A 19,666-nucleotide genomic window follows, 5' to 3' on the forward strand; every position below is an offset into this window, starting at 1 on the left:
GGCGATGAAGAGGAACCAGTAGGGGCTAATGTGAATTGGACAGTAAAAGAGGAATGGTGTGATTTCCTGGAAAGCAAGTGAAGATAGTATTTTAAAGATGATAGAATGACCCAACTGTCCCGTGTTGCTTCATAATGGACCATTCTGGATTCATAATGGACCATTTCTGGCAATCATGAAGTGTTCTTGAAATTTCTTTAAAAGTTTTGAAAAATTGAGCCATTTTTCTCAATTCATTATTTACAGGTGATTTTTATTTGTTCTAAAAGCCAGTTATAGAGCCAAGTTATTTTACCAATTACCTAAATTTAATTACATTAAATAATTTAGTAAATTGGCACACACCCATAATCTCAGCACTTTGGGAGGCTGAGGCAGTTTGATCATGAGGTCAGGAGTTTGAGACCAGCTTGACCAATGTGGTGAAACCCCCATCTCTACTAAAAATACAAAAATTAGCCAGGCGTGGTGGTATGTGCCTGTAATCCCAGCTACTCAGGAGGCTGAGGCAGGAGAATCGCTTGAACCTGGGAGGTGGAGATTGCAGTGAGCTGAGATTGCGCCATTACACTCCAGGCTGGGCAATAGAGTGAGACTCCGTCTCAAAAATATGTATATATATATATATATATATATATTTTTTATATCTTATTTTTCCTACAGGATTTTAAATTTGGATAGATATTTTTTATTTTACTTTTTAAATATCTTAAATCCTAACTGTCACTATCATACCTAATTTCTCACTATATATATATATTTTTTTTGTAATATAAATACTGAGCTCTGTATTTTTTTCATGGCTTTGAAATTTGGTGGGCGTTTTTAAACTTAAGATAGACTCATACGAAGTGCTGTGTTTCATGGTTTACCTCTTTTCATAAAGGAGTCTAGTTGAAAACTGAATTTACTGTAAAGGAATTCTAAATTCATTGAGCTAATGAGAGAAAAATGAAACTTGATAACCTAGAAGAATACTGTTCTAATGAATGCCTTTCATTGCTTAGAATATAATGTTTTTCTCTTGACAGATGGGCTAGAACACTTTCAACATAATTGAACAGTTTTTCTGGATCTTAAAAAAATAAAATCATAGTTGAAGGCATTGTTGATTCTTTTTTAAATAAAAGGAACAAATAATATAATTCAGCCTGACTCCAACTCCAGAAATTTTTATTGACTGTGAAGATTAACTTTTTCTTAAAGTATATAGCTCTATTATATGTTATGGTTCAAATAAATAAAAATAATGTGTTTTTTTAAAATTGAAATTTTAACTGTATTTTTGAAAAGTGATGTTTTCTTTAGACTTGACACTGTCATTGAAATTTGACTAAGAAAAAAACAAGATACATATTAATTTTATGTAAACAAACAATTAAAACAGTTTACTGAATTTACTTTTTTTGGTGGGGAATATCTTGATTTAGGTTTTGCAAATTGATGATGTCACAATAAAAATAAGTGCTTTAAAGGCAATCTTTGACCAACTGATGACGTTCGGGATTGAACCATTTAAAACTAAAAAAATCAAAACACTTCATTGTGAAGGTACAGAAATAAACAGTGATGATGAGCAAGAATCAAAAGAAGTTGAAGAGACTGCTACAGCTAAGAATGTTCTGAAACTCCTTTCTGATTTCTTAGATAGTGAGGTAAGAACTAATCCAGTCCTGTGATTATGAAATGTCATTTTCAGTATGTATTTGTTTATTATTATTATTTTTTAAATTTATTATACTTTAAATCCTGTGATACATGTGCAGAACATGCAGGTTTGTTACATAGGTATACATGTGCCATGGTGGTTTGCTGTACCCATCAACCCATCTACATTAGGTATTTCTCCTAATGCTATCCCTCCCCTAGCCCCCTATCCCCTGCCAGGTCCCAGTGTGTGATGTTCATCTCCCCTATGCTCTTTATATCTTATTTTTCCTACTGGATTTTAAATTTGGATAGACATTTTTTATTTTACTTTTTTAATATCTTAATTAAATCCTAACTTTCACTATCATACCTAATTTCTCACTATCAAATTGTATATGCAAAGAAATGAAGTATAAATAAAAATGAAGTGATTAAAGGGGGTTGTTATTAATTTTTTATTTCTTTATGTTGTATTTGTGATATAGAGACTTCTAAGATTTATCCCCAAGACTTTTAAGAAATAGTTTAGAATAATTTTATATTGGGTGGGTAGAAGATGTAAGATAGGGTATGGGATTGGATCTCTTTTAAGTACTCTTGAACTACTATTTTTGTAGCACACATGTAAACCAACTGATTAAAATTTTTTTATACTGATTGTAGTTTTTCATTGAGTTGGAAGTGATATAACAAAACTTAACAATTTTATTTTTTTGAGATAGGGTCTTGCTGTGTCATCAGGCTGGAGTGCAGTGGCGTGATCATAGTTCACTGACCCCTCACTTGCTGGGTTCAAGCAATCCTCCTGAATAGCTGGAATGACAGGCATGTGCCACCATGCCCGCTGATTTTTAAATTTTTTGTAGAGACAGGGTCTCGCTCTGTTGCCCAGGCTGGTCTTGAACTCCTGGCCTCAAGTGATCCTCCTGCCTCAGCCTCCCAGAGTGCTGGGATTACAAGTGTGAGCCCTCGTGCCTGGCCCAAACTAACACTGTTAATGTGAACAATTCATTGGCATTTAATACATTCAAAATGAAAGGCAACTACCACCTTTATCATCTAATTTAAAACATTGTCATCATCCCAAAAGGAAACTACTCATTAAGCAGTTGCTCCTCATTCCCACTTCTGCCAGCCCTGACAGCAACCAATCCGTAGTCTGTTTCTATGGATTTAACTATTCTGGATATTTCGTATAAATGGAATCATACAGTATGTGACCTCTGTTTAGCTTTTTAAATTTAGCATAACATTTTCGAGATTCATCCACATGGTATCTTGTATCAGTACTTCATTCCTTTTTGTAGCTGAATGCTCCATTTTATGTATATATGGTGATTTGTTTATGCATTCATCCATTGAAGGACAGTTGGGCTGTTTCTACCTTTTGGCTATTGTGAATAGTGCTGCTTACTATGAACATGGCGTGTATATGTATTTGTTTGAGTATCTATTTCAATTCTTTTGGGTATCTGTATACCTAGGAATTGTGTTGCTGAGTCATTTAACTTTTTGGGAACTTGACAAACTGTTTTCCACAGTGATTGAACCATTTTAAATTTCCATCTTCAGTGTAGAAGGTTTTCCATTTCTCCACATCCTTATTGACACCTAGGTTCCATTTTTTAAAACATTATAGCTATCCTAGTATATATGAAGTGCTACTTCATTGTGGTTTTGATTTGCATTTCCTTAATGACTAGTGATGTTGAGTATCTTTTCATCTGCTTCTTGGCCATTTGTATATTTTGTTTGGATAAGTGTCTGTTCAAGTCCTTTGCCCATTTTTAAGTTGGTTTGGTTGTCTTTATAGAGTTCTTTATGTAGTTTGGGTAGTAGATCCTTATCAGGTATAATTTGTAACTTTTATTTTACAGGTTGTCTTTTTACTTTCTTGTTAATATACTTAGATGTATTAAACATTTTTAATTTTGGAGATACACTCATTTTTTTCTTTTGTTGCTTTTGCTTTTGGTGTCCTATCTAAGAATCCAGTGCTAAGTCCAAGTCATGAAGATTTATCCCTGTTTTCTTCTGAGAGTTTTCTGGCTTTAGCTTTTATATTTAGGCTGTTGATGCATTTTCAGGTAATATTTGTATATGGTCTAAGGTCCAGCTTCATTGTTTTGCCTGTGTACATCCAGTTGTCTTTTCCTTTGTCTTCTCTAGACTTTTGTTTACTCTTTCTAGGAATGCCTTCCTGTTCACATTCTACACCATGTGAACACCACCTGTTCACATTCTGTTCACATTCTATCCATTATTGAGACAAATTGTACTCCTACCTATGGAGCTTTTGCTTATAGATAGGCACCTTCCTCTAATATCAGGGGCCAGGGTTTTTTCTGTGTCTTAGAAATGCTAAGCATTTAAATATATGTTTTGCTTTTTTTTTTTCCAACAGTTATAAAAGGCCTTTTGGTTCTTCCAAAAAATTTTAAGATAATTGAATTTTTCATGGCTAGACTAAGCATTTGTCTAGTCTCCTAGTCTTTTAGATTTGTCTAAAATTGTTATTCTAGCTTTGAAGAAAGTCTTTTTATTTGCCTTTAAAGAATTTGTAATAACTCAAATGGTTTTTGGACGGTTTGTGTAAAAATACTGTAGGACACGCTACATTGAGAGGCTTAAAAAGGAGATACAAATAAATTTCTTCTAATGAATGTCATCTTTGTTAGGTATGTGAACTTAGGACTGGAGCTGCAGAAGGACTAGCCAAGCTGATGTTCTCTGGGCTTTTGGTCAGCAGCAGGATTCTTTCTCGTCTTATTTTGTTATGGTACAATCCTGTGACTGAAGAGGATGTTCGACTTCGACATTGCCTAGGCGTGTTCTTCCCTGTGTTTGCTTATGCAAGCAGGTATTGAGTCATACTGATAAATCAAAAATCTGACTTGACATCAAATTCAGGTCCCCCATGAATTATATCTATAATGATATTTTGTTGTTGATACTTTTTCTGTCTTTAGTAGATAAATGATGAAATGACAAGAACGATACAGATTTTATATGTCTGAATTTTTGGCTCTTTCCTAGATGAAAATGCACTTAATGAGTGAATTTCATACATAGTAGTTTTGAATTTCATACATAATAGTTTTTAGAGTCATGCTTTTTCTCTCATCAAATAATGTTCTGCCAACACACTTTGAATTTGTTTCTCAATAGGACTAATCAGGAATGCTTTGAAGAAGCTTTTCTTCCAACCCTGCAAACACTGGCCAATGCCCCTGCATCTTCTCCTTTAGCTGAAATTGATATCACAAATGTTGCTGAGTTACTTGTAGATTTGACAAGACCAAGTGGATTAAATCCTCAGGCCAAGACTTCCCAAGATTATCAGGTGAGTGACTGTGGTAACTGCATGCAGATCACTGTTTTGGTAAAATAATCTCCCTCAAAGATCCCTTGAAATACTGAGGAACTGCATTTTGGTCTTTAGACTTCCGTCTCAAGCATATACCACAAAGCATGAAAAAAACAAGACCTTGGGAAATGTGGAGAAATCATATGAAAACAGAAGTAATCAATGCTAACATTTTTGCTACTGAAAAGAAATTACTAAAAATTCACCACCCACACACCATGCCCACCTAGTACTGACTGTTAATCTGAAGTAATAACCTGCGTTATCTAGGACTCACAGAGTCTTCAAATGTTGGCTTACCTGCTATGCTTCTGGCACAAGGATGGAGAATTCAAAGACTAGAACTCACCTCAAGCTTTTTTGGCTTTTAATTCAAAGAAGATGAATCAATTGCACACTGACTCACAGACTGAACTTAAGCTGGGTTGTTTTAATCCTTTAATGGCATTTGGTCAAACTTGTTACCATTTTTGAAATTTAATGTATTAGTGATTTCAGATGCTAACAGATTAAGTTGAAAGTATTATTCTCTTTTATTTGATATTTAGTGATAAGCTACTCTGTTCAATTCATATGTTGTATATTATTGTATAAAGATAAGATTACAAAGGATATTAGGCAAAATTAGGTAAGGGTCAGTAATAGAGCTATTAAGCACTTCATGACTTGAGACAAGGGCAAGAGTCATGTGGTAGGAATGATGAGTACAGCATTAGTTTTAAAACTTATTGACCAAAATTCAGTTAGGCCTTGTTGGTATTTGGGGAGTGGTTTGGGTAGAGGAAGGATGTTTTAGTAAAGGTGATATATGTAGATGGTTATGCAAATGTTGGGGAACTGTAGAAAGATGACTTTGGCTAAGGATCCTGAATAGGACTGTTAGGGGTAGAACACTGGGGGTAGATTATAGATTGCTTTAAAGGCCAATGTAGGGAATTTGGAGTTGGCCTTATTTGCAATGGGTAATTATGCAGGGCTTATGATGAAAGGGTTAATGTCATGAAAACCACTTATTAGAAAGATTAATTTGGTGGTCAGTGATGGTTATATGAGATGAATTGGTGAGCAGAAAGAAAAGAATATTAATAAAGAAAGCAGCTGAAAATCTGTATAATTCGCTTGTAGAAAAAGTACTAGAAAGTAATAGTAGAAAGTAGAAAGAATAGAAATTGACCTAATAAAGAATTATGGGTACAAGAATCTAAAAGAAAGAGCTTGAGAGGCAAGGGAGATGGAGGAGTCCAGGAAAACTCTAAGTATGTGTAACAGCAGACTTCAAAGGAGCTGTTGACATAGTTTAATTGGGGAGTACTCTCATGATCAGCATCTTGGAAGAGTAAGGGAAAAGTAGATTGGGGCATAGCCTTAAGTTCAACTACTGCTATGCAAGCAAAGGCCCCAGCCAATCCCATAGGGAGTTCCAGAACTGGGATGTTCCTTTGAGTTGTCCAGAATGGAGACAAGCTGAGACATCGTACCTGTGCACTGGCCAGCCATTGGATTTGGACAAATCTTTGGGAGAAGAGGTATGATCTTGGACAAGGTCCACCAAAGTCCACCATCGTCAGCCTGGATCAGTACTGCAGCTGGGAACTTTTACCCTCCAAAACATGCAGCAACTGCATGAGTTGCTCTTTCCTAAAGGGAATGAGTGCTTCTTTCCTAAAGGGAGTGGAACTGGGCCCTATATCACAACATCCACTACAAGAAGTCAAGAAGGGGAGCTTATTTTGGGCGTAGGGGCATGTTAAATTTGGTTTTAGACATTTTATATTTGGGATTATGGCAAGAAAATTAGTTGGAAATATTTGTTAGATGTGTAAGACTATATAATAATCATAATCATCTTCAATTTACAGAGAATTTTCTCTTAACTTTTTAGGCCTTAACAGTACATGACAATTTGGCTATGAAAATTTGCAATGAGATCTTAACAAGTCCGTGCTCCCCAGAAATTCGAGTCTATACAAAAGCCTTGAGTTCTTTAGAACTCAGTAGCCATCTTGCAAAAGATCTTCTGGTTCTATTGAATGAGATTCTGGAGGTAAAGTAGTTTCTCATTATTCTGAATTAGTTTGTGTTTATATTTATACATGTAGAATTTACACGGTTGTATTAGATTATACATGTTAGCATATTGTGACTTATTACGGTTGTATTAGATTATACATGTTAGCATATTGTGACTTATTTGAAGTATTTTCTTCATAAATTTCATATAATTTAGTGTTTTTAAACAACTTGGTATGTATTGGTACTATTTTCAAAGAAGATTAGGGAATGCGGTGTCTACAAAATGTTAATAATGTTTTCTTTTATAGCAAGTAAAAGATAGGACATGTCTGAGAGCTTTGGAGAAAATCAAGATTCAGTTAGAAAAAGGAAATAAAGAATTTGGTGACCAAGCTGAAGCAGCGCAGGATGCCAGCTTGACTACAACTACTTTTCAAAATGAAGATGGTAATGACATACTGACCAGAATATTTATAAGATTCTATTTTTTTTTTCATCTTTACTGAGACATATTTTTTTCTACTCTAACATGTTTGGTTGGACATCAGAAATGAATGAAAATTTTTTTCTAATTAATCCTCTTGGGAAAGAGCATTACTGATAAATGTTTATTCTACTTTTCAAGTGTTTTTTGGCATGGATTTCTCAACATATGACCATCTTTTTAAGAGTTTTGCCTCTTTTCCAATATTCAGATTTTCGAAAGGGTGATTTATAACTTTTCACTAGCTGCTAGAAGGACTTTGTCATTTCAGTTTTATAAAAACTGGACTTAAAAAGACAATTTAAAATATTTCATGAGGTTATCTTATTTATATTGTTTATTCCCTTTAATAGAAAAGAATAAAGAAGTATATATGACTCCACTCAGGGGTGTAAAAGCAACCCAAGCATCAAAATCTACTCAGCTAAAGACTAACAGAGGTAGTGTATGGATTGACCATCTTTATGATAAAAGTTTTAAATTTTATCTTCCAATGAAAAATACTTGTTTTGCAAGTTTTCTTATCTTTGTTTCCTTAGGGATAAAGATTTTTTTTTAAATGTCTTTGGTATCCTTTCTTTTTAATTCTTTCAGTGGATGTCAGTTTTTGCCTTGTGTCTAAAGATTATAAAATCAGTGTTGCTCTAGGTGCTCTTGATTGAAAGAAGTATGTTGCAAAAGATCGTATTACAAAAGACAATTTGGGTTAAATTAAGATTTGGTTAAATGATGGTTTTATATTAGTTATTTGTGTTCTATCCTTCATATAACTAAGCATTTTAAAAAAATCCCTGTAGTATTTTTCTGGGCTTTGTTTTCCTTCTATTCCCATCTTATTTCATATTTTCCCAACTTATTTCCCAAGGGCTATCCAACAATAGGGGATCTGTTGGCAAAGTAAATGCTGACTATTAGGGGATCACTTGGAAAAAAATCTGAAATTCAAGATCTTTTTATTGTTTTATTATTTCCTCATTACAAAAGCAATGCATGCTTATTACAGAAGAATCAGAAAGTACATCCAGGCAAACTACTATAAGGAACACTAATAATCCCACCCATGAGCCAACCATGATTTTAATTTTAGAAATCTATTTTTTAAGGCCCTTTTCGATGCAGACTTAATTTTTTCTAAAATGGAGTCTGGTCATAATATTGTTTTGTAACCAGTAAATTATTTAAATACCAATTGCTGGATATTGTTCCAAATTAGTCCCATATTGTTGGATGTTTTCTTGGGGATAAATGCATTAGTAAAAGCAGGTAAGGAGTAGAAAAAAGTGTAACATGAATGAAGTAGAGTATATAATTTTCAAACAGACTGTCACATTGAACAGTTTGGTTTTGATCAGATTTTTTTTGTGGTATATCACACCATGAGAACACCATCCTTTTTAATAGACCAAACTTCATGTATTCATATTGTTTTATTTCTTATAAATGAGAACCATCACAAGCCAAACTTTGTCTTACTCCTTAACCTTGTAAATTTCTAGTAAGTAGAATCTTATAATCCCCAGTATATAAAGGTTCTAGTTTTTACATTGAAATATATTTTAGAACACATTTGAATTGGTCACGTATATGTTATTTTACAAGAAGCCATTATTACCTTACTGATTGTTTTATCACCTTCCAAGAAAAAAAAAAAGTTTCTTTAGCACCTGTTTATGCACCTAACCTACCTTTCTAACCCTTAATTTTCATGAGTCTCTCCAGACTTTGTGCTATAGCAATAATAGAGGTACTTCATTATAACACATTTTTCATATACTGTCCTCAAATACATTGAATTAAAATTTGCCTTCTTGTAACTTGCTTGAAATTTTCTTATTTTCCCTTACTCATTATTAGTGCTTACAAAATAAATTAAGTTTTAATCTTGCTTGGGTTCCTTTTTCTGTGGTAGTGATAACTGGTACCAAGATGGCTAGAACAAGTAGGGGATACACGTGTTGAAAGGATTGTTGTGTTGAAAACAAAGGATTTAGTTAGCCTAGAAACTAGATTAAAAACAAAAAGCAACTGATAATAAATTCTGATAATGAATTATACTGTCTTCAAGGACAGAGAAAAGTGACAGTTTCAGCTAGGACGAACAGGAGGCATCAGACTGCTGAGGCCGACTCTGAAAGGTATGTCATGCATGTCTAGAATATAGAGAGGCCTATCTTCACTTTTTATTTCTAGAAGTAGAAAAAAACTAATTTTCTTGTGAATGAGAGAAAATATATAACGAGATAGTGAAAACTATAAATAGCTGTCTTGGGTATATAGTCTAAAATTCCATCATCAAGAGCATTTGACTTCTTACAGTGTGTTTGCTTTTGCCTATTAGTTGGCATGGTCTTTAGTGCTATCTTTAATATGTTGTTTCAATTTCTAATTACATGATGTGACTCCTCTTTGATCTTCAGTTAGCAAACTCTTGATTTTGATATTTGGGTTCTCTACACTTAGATAATGATAGAATAATTCTGTCTATAATTTGGGTATATTGTGTGGTAGAGTGTTTATTTTTGGCTTCTGTCGTCAATTAAGCCACTGTTAGAGCTGAAAGTTGGTAGCTGTCTTGTATTCATTTGCAAAATTGTATTGTGTATATTTTCAGTACATAGTTTCACACTGTTGATTAAATTTGTCTTTTTGGGGGGGGAAACTTGTTTTTTACTATGTTTTTGGAATTTATTGCTTAAATCAAGAGAACTTAATTTTTTTGTCACTTCTTGAGTTTCAAAGAAATCTTTTTTGGACAGTTATGGTCCTCGTTTAATTACAAGCTTCATTACAAGTTTGTGGCTTTTTTCCTTTATAACACCAAGTTCCGTTATAGTATATAAAATCATTAGCTAGGTTTTCCCTGATTCCCTTTGCTAGATAGCCAAGTCTGTGTTTTTTTGACATTGTTTGAGATTTTAGTTTTAAGCTAAGTCAGTGGAATCAGGCTATCAATCAATTAAACACTGATAGAATGTGAGTCAGAAACAAAAAAGTTTTATTTATAAATAAACTGGTTTTAAAGCTTGTATCTAAATTTGTGTATTTTCAACATCATCTATTTAGTGATCATGAAGTTCCAGAACCAGAATCAGAAATGAAGATGAGACTACCAAGACGAGCCAAAACCGCAGCACTAGAAAAAAGTAAACTTAACCTTGCACAATTTCTCAATGAAGATCTAAGTTAGGAAAGACGATGGAGGTGGAATCCTGTAAGATTATGTCCAGTTATTTGCTTTAATAAAGTTACCCTTGTCAAAATCAGAACAAACCTGATGTCTTTCTGAAGATTTTCTGCTGTGCGCTTCCACGTTACTTTGGCCTGTATTAAAGCATTAGGACAGCATCAGTTATTATAGTCCAGAAAAAATCTGCATCAGTCACACAGATTTATCAGAATCTGAGGTGGGCCTAGGAATCTCGTTTTTAAATAGTCTCACCAAGTGATTCTTATGAACTCTTTTTGTTTAAAATCATGTCATTATGGAAAACTTACTTACAAGTGTAACTAGCTAGTAGCTTGCATTTGAGAAGCTTATGACTTAGATGGGCAGAATCAACAAAGATGAAACCACCTGAGGACATATTTAACAAGTAACATTTCAAGGGAAAATGAAGGAAGAAGTACCACAAACTGGCTAGAAAGGAGCTTATCATCATCACCAGTGAGGAAGACCAGTATAACGTTCAACAGTTATTTTGACAAACTTATTTTGTGATTCCTACAGTGAAAACATTTTTGGTGATATTATCTGCCTGGGAAATCTCTCTTCCTAAAGTATTTGCATATGGGAGTCCTTGTTTGTGAATGTTTCCTGGGTTAGGGAGGTCAACATAAATGTATTATTAACCATGAAGCTGCTCGCTATATTTTTGGCATAACAAAATAATATTTTATTTACTGTGGATAATAATTCTAGTGGGAAAATAACGTGACAGGAACTTCTCTTTATATACGCTACCAATTTATGAGCACTATTCACTGTCAATTTCATTTCTTGTCTTTTGAAATTGACACTTGGCCTGACTTATGAAACTTGTACTATATGAAATTGGTCCTCTTTTCTGCAATACCCAATAAAACACCTTTTCTCTTTATTATTCAGAAATGTCCTAACATGGATCTGTTTTAATAATTGTGCTTTTTTAGGCTTATTTACTAGAGGCCATTTACTTAAGGTGAAATTTTAAGATGGAGCTAAAGTAAGATCACTGGTTTTTAGAACCAAATTGCTATACATATGTGCCTCATAGAACTTATACAAGGAGTCAAAGTTACAAAGCAAGATAGTTATTAAGCAAAAGGAAAAATGGTTGGTAATGATAGAAAGTCAGTTAAAAATAGATGATTGTTCTTCATTCTGTTTGTTGGCTCTGTGTTCTCCTGTGCTTCAAATTCCTTATGTGTTGTTGTTTTAAAGATAATTTGCAGGGGGTTGGGAGAAGAACTGAAAAGGTACGTTAAGTGTGCTGTAAGGAAAAGTCTTAGAAACATAATAAACTAAAATCCCATTCATACATGGCCAGGCTACCCAAAAAGAAAGGAGCCATGTTCTCATGTGGTTTACCATACCAAAGCTTGCTTTCTCTGGCATGGGAAAAATAAATTTAAGCACCAAACCTTTAGTATTCTGAGTATTCAGTTTTTAGACACAGTCATGTAGCCATTGCTGAAACTGTGCTTTGCACTATTACGAGTTAAAGGTAGGTAGGGAATGTCCTGCTTTTAAAAGTCATCCCTTTAACTTTAAAATAAAAGGCTAAGGTACAATAAAACAGATGTAAATCCATTTACCATTTTTCATTCAAAACTGGTAACTTACAGAAACCACATAGTATTCTTCTCTACCAAGAGGCACAGATTTGCTGAACAGTAAACATGCAATAGTGCCATTGCTCTTAAACCCCACAGACTTAGATTTAAAATACAGAGAAAGAACTGATCAGTTCACATTCTCCTGTGAATGGAAACATGCTACTTGACAAAAAGCTATGATCAACTTTTTTTCTTCTGTACATATATAACGTTGAAGGAGATTTACTTCTAAGAGATCCATTTGCCTTTTCTTTCACCAATTTGCTTCGAGGTAGTTGGTATCCACCTGTTTTACAACTGCTCATGGGTCAGGTTATCATCACAAATCTTTACAATACTAGCTTTATAAATCACAATGTGTTATATATTAAAACTTTGTGCACAGAAATAAAACTAGGGACAATTACGTATTTAAACTTAGGGCATAAAAAATTCACATAATACCATTAAAAGAGAAACATCAAAATCCGTTTACAAAATTCCACAATGATCTGATGTAAAACATGTAAAAAAAATATAAAGAATATAATCAAAATGATTAATGCTAATGATTTAATATAAAGATAAATCACAGGACTAGAAATACTTCAAGATCAATTGATAAATGCTTATTGTTCAGAAGGAATACTGACATACAAAATAAAGATAGTGCAAGAAGAAGTGTAATCTATTTCTCTTCACTTTTGAGATTTTGGTTATGAACTGTACAGCTCGTTAGAGATGCTGTTGTCAAATTCAGATTCCATTCAATGGGACGATTAAGGCACATCTTAATGGGGCTCAAAGGGCAACTTGCTGTATTCTCATCAGACACATTCAGTTTCTCATCAGTTTTCATTTGTAGCATGCTGGAAGAAAAAGTGTAAGGCATTTTAGTTTTACTTTAATTTCAAAGTAATTATCAACCTTGTAAAAGAACATTTAGTTGTAGTAGTGTTTGGACCTCTAAATTTTAGCATACATAAAGCATTTATCCTGAAAATACAACAGTTTTCTCTCCCGCCTACTTATTGAACTAAATACAACGAATAATGCCATGTAACCTGTGTAACTTGAGAAGTTACATATGACTGAAAAAGTAACATTGCATATATGGATTACATCAGTATACATCAGAAATTATTTAACCTTGTGAGCCTGGCAGGATTCAACCCTTTTAACTTGCCCTTTTGTGGACCAGGATGAGAGCCACTTTGAGGAAAAAAAGGGATCAACATTTATTGAATGCCTATTATGTTCTAGCCACCTTCACATGTATTGTCTCATCTGAATTTTGCAAAAGCCAAGTAAGGTTGGTATGCTTCTCCTCATAGTAAACAGTAAAATCAAGACTCTGAGAGTTAAGTACAAATATGCCTGAGGTCATACAGTCACCTGCCTGGAAGTGGAATACAGCCCTTTCTGTTTTCCTTATGCTTGTCTACTAGCTCTCTGATGAGGCTGGAAAATCATCAGGAATTAAACTTATGGCCAGCTCATCAGAGGAGCATGCGGCATCCACAGGATACTCTGGTTGTTTTTTCTGTTGAAAAAATTACGAAGAGTTTTTTACATTGATGGGAAAGTTGGCTTATTTGGATTTATATTAGGTTGGTCAGATCTCTTCAACATTATTCTTTAATACACACCCTCTGCTCTGGACTGGTGTCTTATTCCACAAGTTCATGTGCACAGTCCTGTCTGTTCCTAAATGTTGTTCCCACATAGGGAACCCTTGCTCACCACTCTGCTTAACCAAACCTTTACCCATGCCTAATCCAATCTCACATCTCTCAACTTGATCTCAGTAAAACATTGCATTGGATTGTAAACTATTTGGGGTTCTCCACTATTGTTTCATGTCTAATGGTCTGATAACCCCCTCTAGATCAGAAGGAAAGGATGCTAACATTCTTTTCTCTGTGAAGATACGCACAGTGCTAAATACACAGTAATTACTCAAAAATTCAATAAACATTTATAAAAAGCCTGTTGTGAAACATCTGGAGCAGAGTGCTACTCTTCAGAATCACAAAAACATGACAGTCAAAAGGGAAGCTAGTCCACTCTGTGTAATGAATACGCCATCCCTAGTTTTAAGTATTACTTATAGTCCACATATTCAGATGTGAATCCTTATGTTTATAAACTATGCAACAGCTCTCTAATTCACTTGACATTTAACTATGGTTAGTTCATTTGAACTACATTACTCCTAAGCTTTCTCCAACTGTAGCTCTACAAGTCTTCCTATTAGCAATGAGGTTCAGGGTCTCATATTTAAGTGACTTGGTAGAGTTGGGAAATTGGAGCGTCCAGACTCCAGTAGATCTGTCCTTGCAACCTCAACCAACCAACTCATATGCCATTCAATAAGCCAAATCCGTTATATTCTGTTTTACCACCACTAACATCTAACTGCGTTCTCCCCAGAGTCCCAGTCCCACAGAATACAGTTTCAATTTGTATAAACAGATACTAGACAAAATGACAAACTACCAGGTAGCTTAGTAAGCATCAAAAGTAGTAAACCACTTTTTTGAAAAGTTAAAACAGATCTGACTAAAAAATAATATATTTAAACTATATGTGACAAAGAGATCCAAAATACAGTATTTTCTTACATATTAGAAATCATAACTGAATTTTGAAAAAATGTACATTAATTATTATTAAAATGTCCTCAGAGCCCTCATTTTTGTTTTTCAAGTTAGCAAAACTCAGATAAAGCCATTTCCTTCCTCCAAGGACTGCTAGTCTTCATATTTGTATTGCTTGTATTTTCAAAGCAAAAGTTTGATGTACACCTTTTTGAGAAACTCTAAAGCAAGCTATAAAAACACAATTATATTAATCAAGATAGCTTGGTAGGCAAGTATAGTAAGTATTAAACTCCAAAAAAGAAAATGAAGGCATAGAACAAATAATCATGGTCATAAATAAAAACAAATTTTGTTTTGTTATTTGACTAAGGTGTTTTCACCAGAGAAGAATACTTTAATAACTACATGATTTTCCTTTTCAAAAACATAACACGATTTTCTTAAGTAACTTTTCTAGAATGGTATACTATAAATTTGGGTACACAGATCCTACAGGTGCACAAAACTATACTTATGTATGGGAAGAAAATGTCAGTTTTGAAAAAAACCTGAATTTACTAATATACAGCTTGACATTTAATTCATATATACTTAAAAAACAGTGGATATGCAAAGTTTGGGCAGTACTGCTCTACAGAATTCTTAGAATACAGCTATCTTAGGAAGTGCTGGAACCAGGGGCATTAGAACATTACAGCTAGAAAGTACCTTTCTAGATATTTGCTTTTCGAGACAGCGTCTTGCTCTGTGGCCCAGGTTGGAGTGCAGTGGCACCATCATGGCTCACCGCAGCCTCCAACTCCTGTGCTCAAGCAATCCTTCTGCCTCAGCCTTCTGAGTAGCTGAGACTACAAGTGTGTGCCACCACACCCAAATAATTTTTAAATTTTTTTGAAGAGACAAGGTCTTGCTGTTTCCCAGGCTAGTCTCAAATTCCTGGCCTCAAGCAATCCTCCTGCCTCAGCCTCCCAAAACACTGGCATTACAGGCGTGAGCCATAACACTTGGCCAGATTTTATTTTTTTAAGAGAATAGGAAAACAAACTGCCCCTTTTTCGGGTCTTCTAAAACCAGATGTATGTGGACTAACATAAGAACCTGGTTCTCTGATTAGTACTTCAAGACTCTTCAATTTCATTTTCAACACCAGAGTCAATGAAATTATTTAACATTTACTGAATACCCATTAGAAAATGCTTTTGTGATATAAAGATGAGGAAGACACAGTCAGTGCTTTCAAAGAGTATGCAATATAGAGGATTTTCAAAAAATACTCCTTTATATTTGGAAATTAAAATTTTGACTAGTTAGGTTTAATGTCAGGAATTTGCCGTATAATCATACACATTTGTACGAAGTGAAAAGTAAATGTTCTCAACTTTTGATGCCATTTTTACACAGTTTGTCTTTTGCATTTTTAAAATAGATAATACATTTGCAAAATTAAAAACATCAATCAGCATGTAATCCCAGCACTACGGAAGGCTGAGGTAGGTGGATTGGTTGAGCCCAGGAGTTGGAGACCAGCCTGGCCAACATGGCAAAACCCTATCTCTACAAACAATACAAATATTGGTCCCAGCTACTTGGGAGGCTGAGGTGGGAGGATTGCTTGAGCCTGGGAGGTTAAGGCTGCAGTGCGCTGAGATTGTGCCATTGCACTCCAGCCTGGGCAACAGAGTGAGACCCTGTCTCAAAAAAAAAAAAAAAAATCAGTGAAATATGTCATATAATGGAAAGAAGTCTGTCAGTGCTCCAAGCCCCTCTTCTGGGGCAACTATTGTTACCATTTTATTGTCTATTCTTCAGATAGTCCCCTCACATTGAAATATGTAGGTATCTGTGTTTCAACCCTCTCCTTGTGCACAATTCTACCGTTCTATATACTGTTCTGTATCTTGCTTTAAAATACGTATTTTGGATACTGTTTCACATGTGTACAATGAATACTCAATTCTTTTAACAGCTAAATAGAATTCTACTTTATGGATAAATCATAATTGATTTTATCAGTCCTCAATTGACAGAATTTTTGGCTGTTTTAATCTATTGCATAAAATAGCAATGATGCATTGAATATTCTTGCATGTGTTCAAGTATATCTATAGAGCTGACGAGGAGTAGAAAAGCTGGGTCAAAGGGTGCTTTTACATTTTTGATATTATCAAAGTGCCCTTCGGAGACTGTACCATTTTACACTTTGACCAACAATGTGTGAAAACGTCTTTCATTCCTCTTACTCTAACCAATAATGTATAATAAAACTTACAGATCTTTGAAAATCTGATGTTAAAAAGTGGCATACCATTGTTTTAATTTGCATTCCTCTTATGAATAAGGTTAAGCATATTTTAATGTTTTAGAAACCATTTGTGTTCCCTTTTTATGTGTTCTTTGCCAATTAGTATAATCTTTTTCTTGTAGTTATGAAAATTAATCCTTTGTTCTATAGTGATTTGTGATCCCACTCTCCTCTCACCCTATCCAGTTTATTAGTTTATATCTGCTTATGGTGATTTTCTCAGGAATCCATTCTAAATTCTATGTCATCAGATTTATCACTCTTATGTCACGGCTTCTCTGTTTCATAAAATGATTAGAAAGCTGACAGCAGCAGCAGTTAAGTCATCTGAGAAGGTGACTTTATATATCTATATCCTGGATTCTAATGAAAGCTCAGCAATAGTATGTATACAGTGGTACCCTTGAGAGTAGAGTTGGGGAAAAAAATGTAAAGACCTGGGCTCAATTTCTGACAATAATCACAATAATAATGACCCTGGACAAGTAATCTTAACTTCCTGCCTCATTTTCTTCATAAAAAAAAAAAAAGGCACTTTTGCTGCTTATCTTATAGAGTTGTTGTGACAATTTAATGAGAGCCAATTAGCATGCTTTAAAAACCATAAGGAGCTCTATACAAATACAAAGGCTTAGTTTTGCCGCATGTTTTGGTGAAAAGAGAAAGAAGTGGGAGAAGTGCTTATCATAAGTAAGGCCTCTTCTCTATCAAACTAGGAAACTAATGCAGGTGAGGGGTGAACAAGGGCAAGAGGAATCTGAAATGGTTATGTAGGCATCTAAGCCTATTTTTGATACTTTGGTAATCCCATGGACCCAAAGATAGATTCCATCTCCACCATCTGAATGGAAGTTTATAGAGTATGTGCATTTGCAAAGTGTGAAAGATTGAAATCTTTTTGGAATCATAGAAATCCAAAGAATTATTTGTGATTTAAATTAATGATTATTGATAAGTCTAATCTTCACAAAAGTAAAATTGTATCTAGCTCTAATAAGTTAAACTTGCATTACTGGAGATATGCAATGTTCATTTCTGTCATAGGGACAATAAACTTGAATGTTACCTAGCCGACTCTTGCAGGAAACAAATTTTGGTGCAACCAAGACAGGTCTGAAAATATCACTTACAGAACAGTAGCTACGTACCAGGGAGTGTGCTAAAAGCGTGATTTAAAAATTTTTTTTTTTAAACAATACATTCAGTCCTAACAACTATTCATTGAAGCTCACAGAAGTAAAATGACTTATCCAAGCCACATAACTAGTAAATGGAAGTCTCCAGGGCCTATGATCTATTACCTTGTACTGCATACTAACTCTTGGATTGTTCTAATTCTGTTATGATTCTCCATGTTAATACCCATTTTGCTATTCTTCAGAATGCTTAACATGTGAGATTAGTGGACAAGTGTATGGTTTATAGGTTTCAAACAGAAAGATATGCCTAAGGCTATAGTTGTAACCCTATCCAGGAGAGTTAAATATTTAATGCATGAAGTTTCCTCATGGCATTAACTAAATAAGTAGCAGCTACTCATATCCTTCAATTCCTGAAAGAGGAGAATAATGTTAGGGCATAGACTGACATGTTTTTGAGCGCTAACAGAGTATTCTTTAGGTCAAGAGTTTCAGGGAACACAAGTTCATCTTCTCAAAGGGAGAAGTCAGCTGTATCACAGATAAACTGGGCTCTGGTACAGGATTTGGACTTGGAATAGTTAATGTACTTGACACCGTCAAATCTGAACTCATCTATTTAACTCCAAATTCTGGATGACGGCTTACTTTCTTCTGGAATGGTGTCTTCTAAATGTTACTAGAGTAAAAATTTACTGACTAGCTATTATGGCTCAGCTCTGTCCTACAGATTGATGTCTCCACAAATCTATCCAAATATCACGATAGGTTTGTTAAGTGCCGAACCTAGATGAGAGAACCTTCGTGAAGGTCACTTATCCTTTCTTCTAACCCTCAAGCAGTACTTACTTAACATATTAGGAGTATTTAAAAAAGTGATGGTATCTATCTTTAAGGGTTTTGCAGCTTGGTAAGGAGGCAGAGTGAGAAAGTATTCATAAATTACCAGAATAAAACAGCAGCACGCAATAAATATACAGGAGTAACTAAGGACTAAGGGATTACAGAGAAGGGAAAGATTAATCCCAGCAGAGCGGGGAGACAAGGGGAAGAAACATTCGATAACGGTCTTTAGGGATAAGGATGTTGGTAAGCTGGGGCAGAAGGAAGATTTGTAGAGCTCGAGTTCTGATCCTGAGTCCAATCACTGGCCAGCTAAATGCACATTTCTTAAACTTTCTAAGCTTCAATGAAGATAATGAAAGTCACTACCTTTTATAGGTAATGGGATTGTTAAATGAATTTGTGTAAAGCACTTGGCATAGAGAATAGAATGCACATAAAATGCCTGGCATTTCGACTGGACACATAATA

The 19,666-nt window shown here is 34.5% G+C and overlaps 2 protein-coding genes across 15 annotated transcripts in view; one reads left to right on the forward strand and one right to left on the reverse strand.

Moving 5' to 3' along the window:
- Nucleotides 1–10,784, forward strand: part of NCAPG (non-SMC condensin I complex subunit G) — a 32,849-nt gene extending 22,065 nt beyond the window's left edge. For 2 of the 4 annotated variants that reach the window (XM_054485849.2, XM_054485850.2), the window contains exons 14-21: nt 1,431–1,655; nt 4,329–4,510; nt 4,819–4,993; nt 6,900–7,061; nt 7,339–7,477; nt 7,868–7,954; nt 9,580–9,649; nt 10,578–10,784. In XM_054485849.2, coding sequence (XP_054341824.1) covers nt 1,431–1,655; nt 4,329–4,510; nt 4,819–4,993; nt 6,900–7,061; nt 7,339–7,477; nt 7,868–7,954; nt 9,580–9,649; nt 10,578–10,701 — 1,164 coding nt within the window. In that variant the 3' untranslated portion in view covers nt 10,702–10,784. Of the gene's footprint in view, nt 1–1,430; nt 1,656–4,328; nt 4,511–4,818; nt 4,994–5,092; nt 6,872–6,899; nt 7,062–7,338; nt 7,478–7,867; nt 7,955–9,579; nt 9,650–10,577 lie in introns of those variants that run through there. The other 2 variants (XM_063663552.1, XM_063663553.1) reach the window with 1 other exon arrangement.
- Nucleotides 8,463–19,666, reverse strand: part of LCORL (ligand dependent nuclear receptor corepressor like) — a 180,249-nt gene continuing 169,045 nt past the window's right edge. For all 11 annotated transcript variants that reach the window (XM_054485833.2, XM_054485834.2, XM_054485838.2 and 8 more), the window contains one exon: nt 8,463–13,177. In XM_054485833.2, coding sequence (XP_054341808.1) covers nt 13,164–13,177 — 14 coding nt within the window. In that variant the 3' untranslated portion in view covers nt 8,463–13,163. The remainder of the gene's footprint in view (nt 13,178–19,666) is intronic.

This window comes from Pongo pygmaeus, chromosome 3 (assembly GCF_028885625.2).
Source record: "Pongo pygmaeus isolate AG05252 chromosome 3, NHGRI_mPonPyg2-v2.0_pri, whole genome shotgun sequence".
Taxonomy (NCBI): Eukaryota; Metazoa; Chordata; class Mammalia; order Primates; family Hominidae; genus Pongo; species Pongo pygmaeus.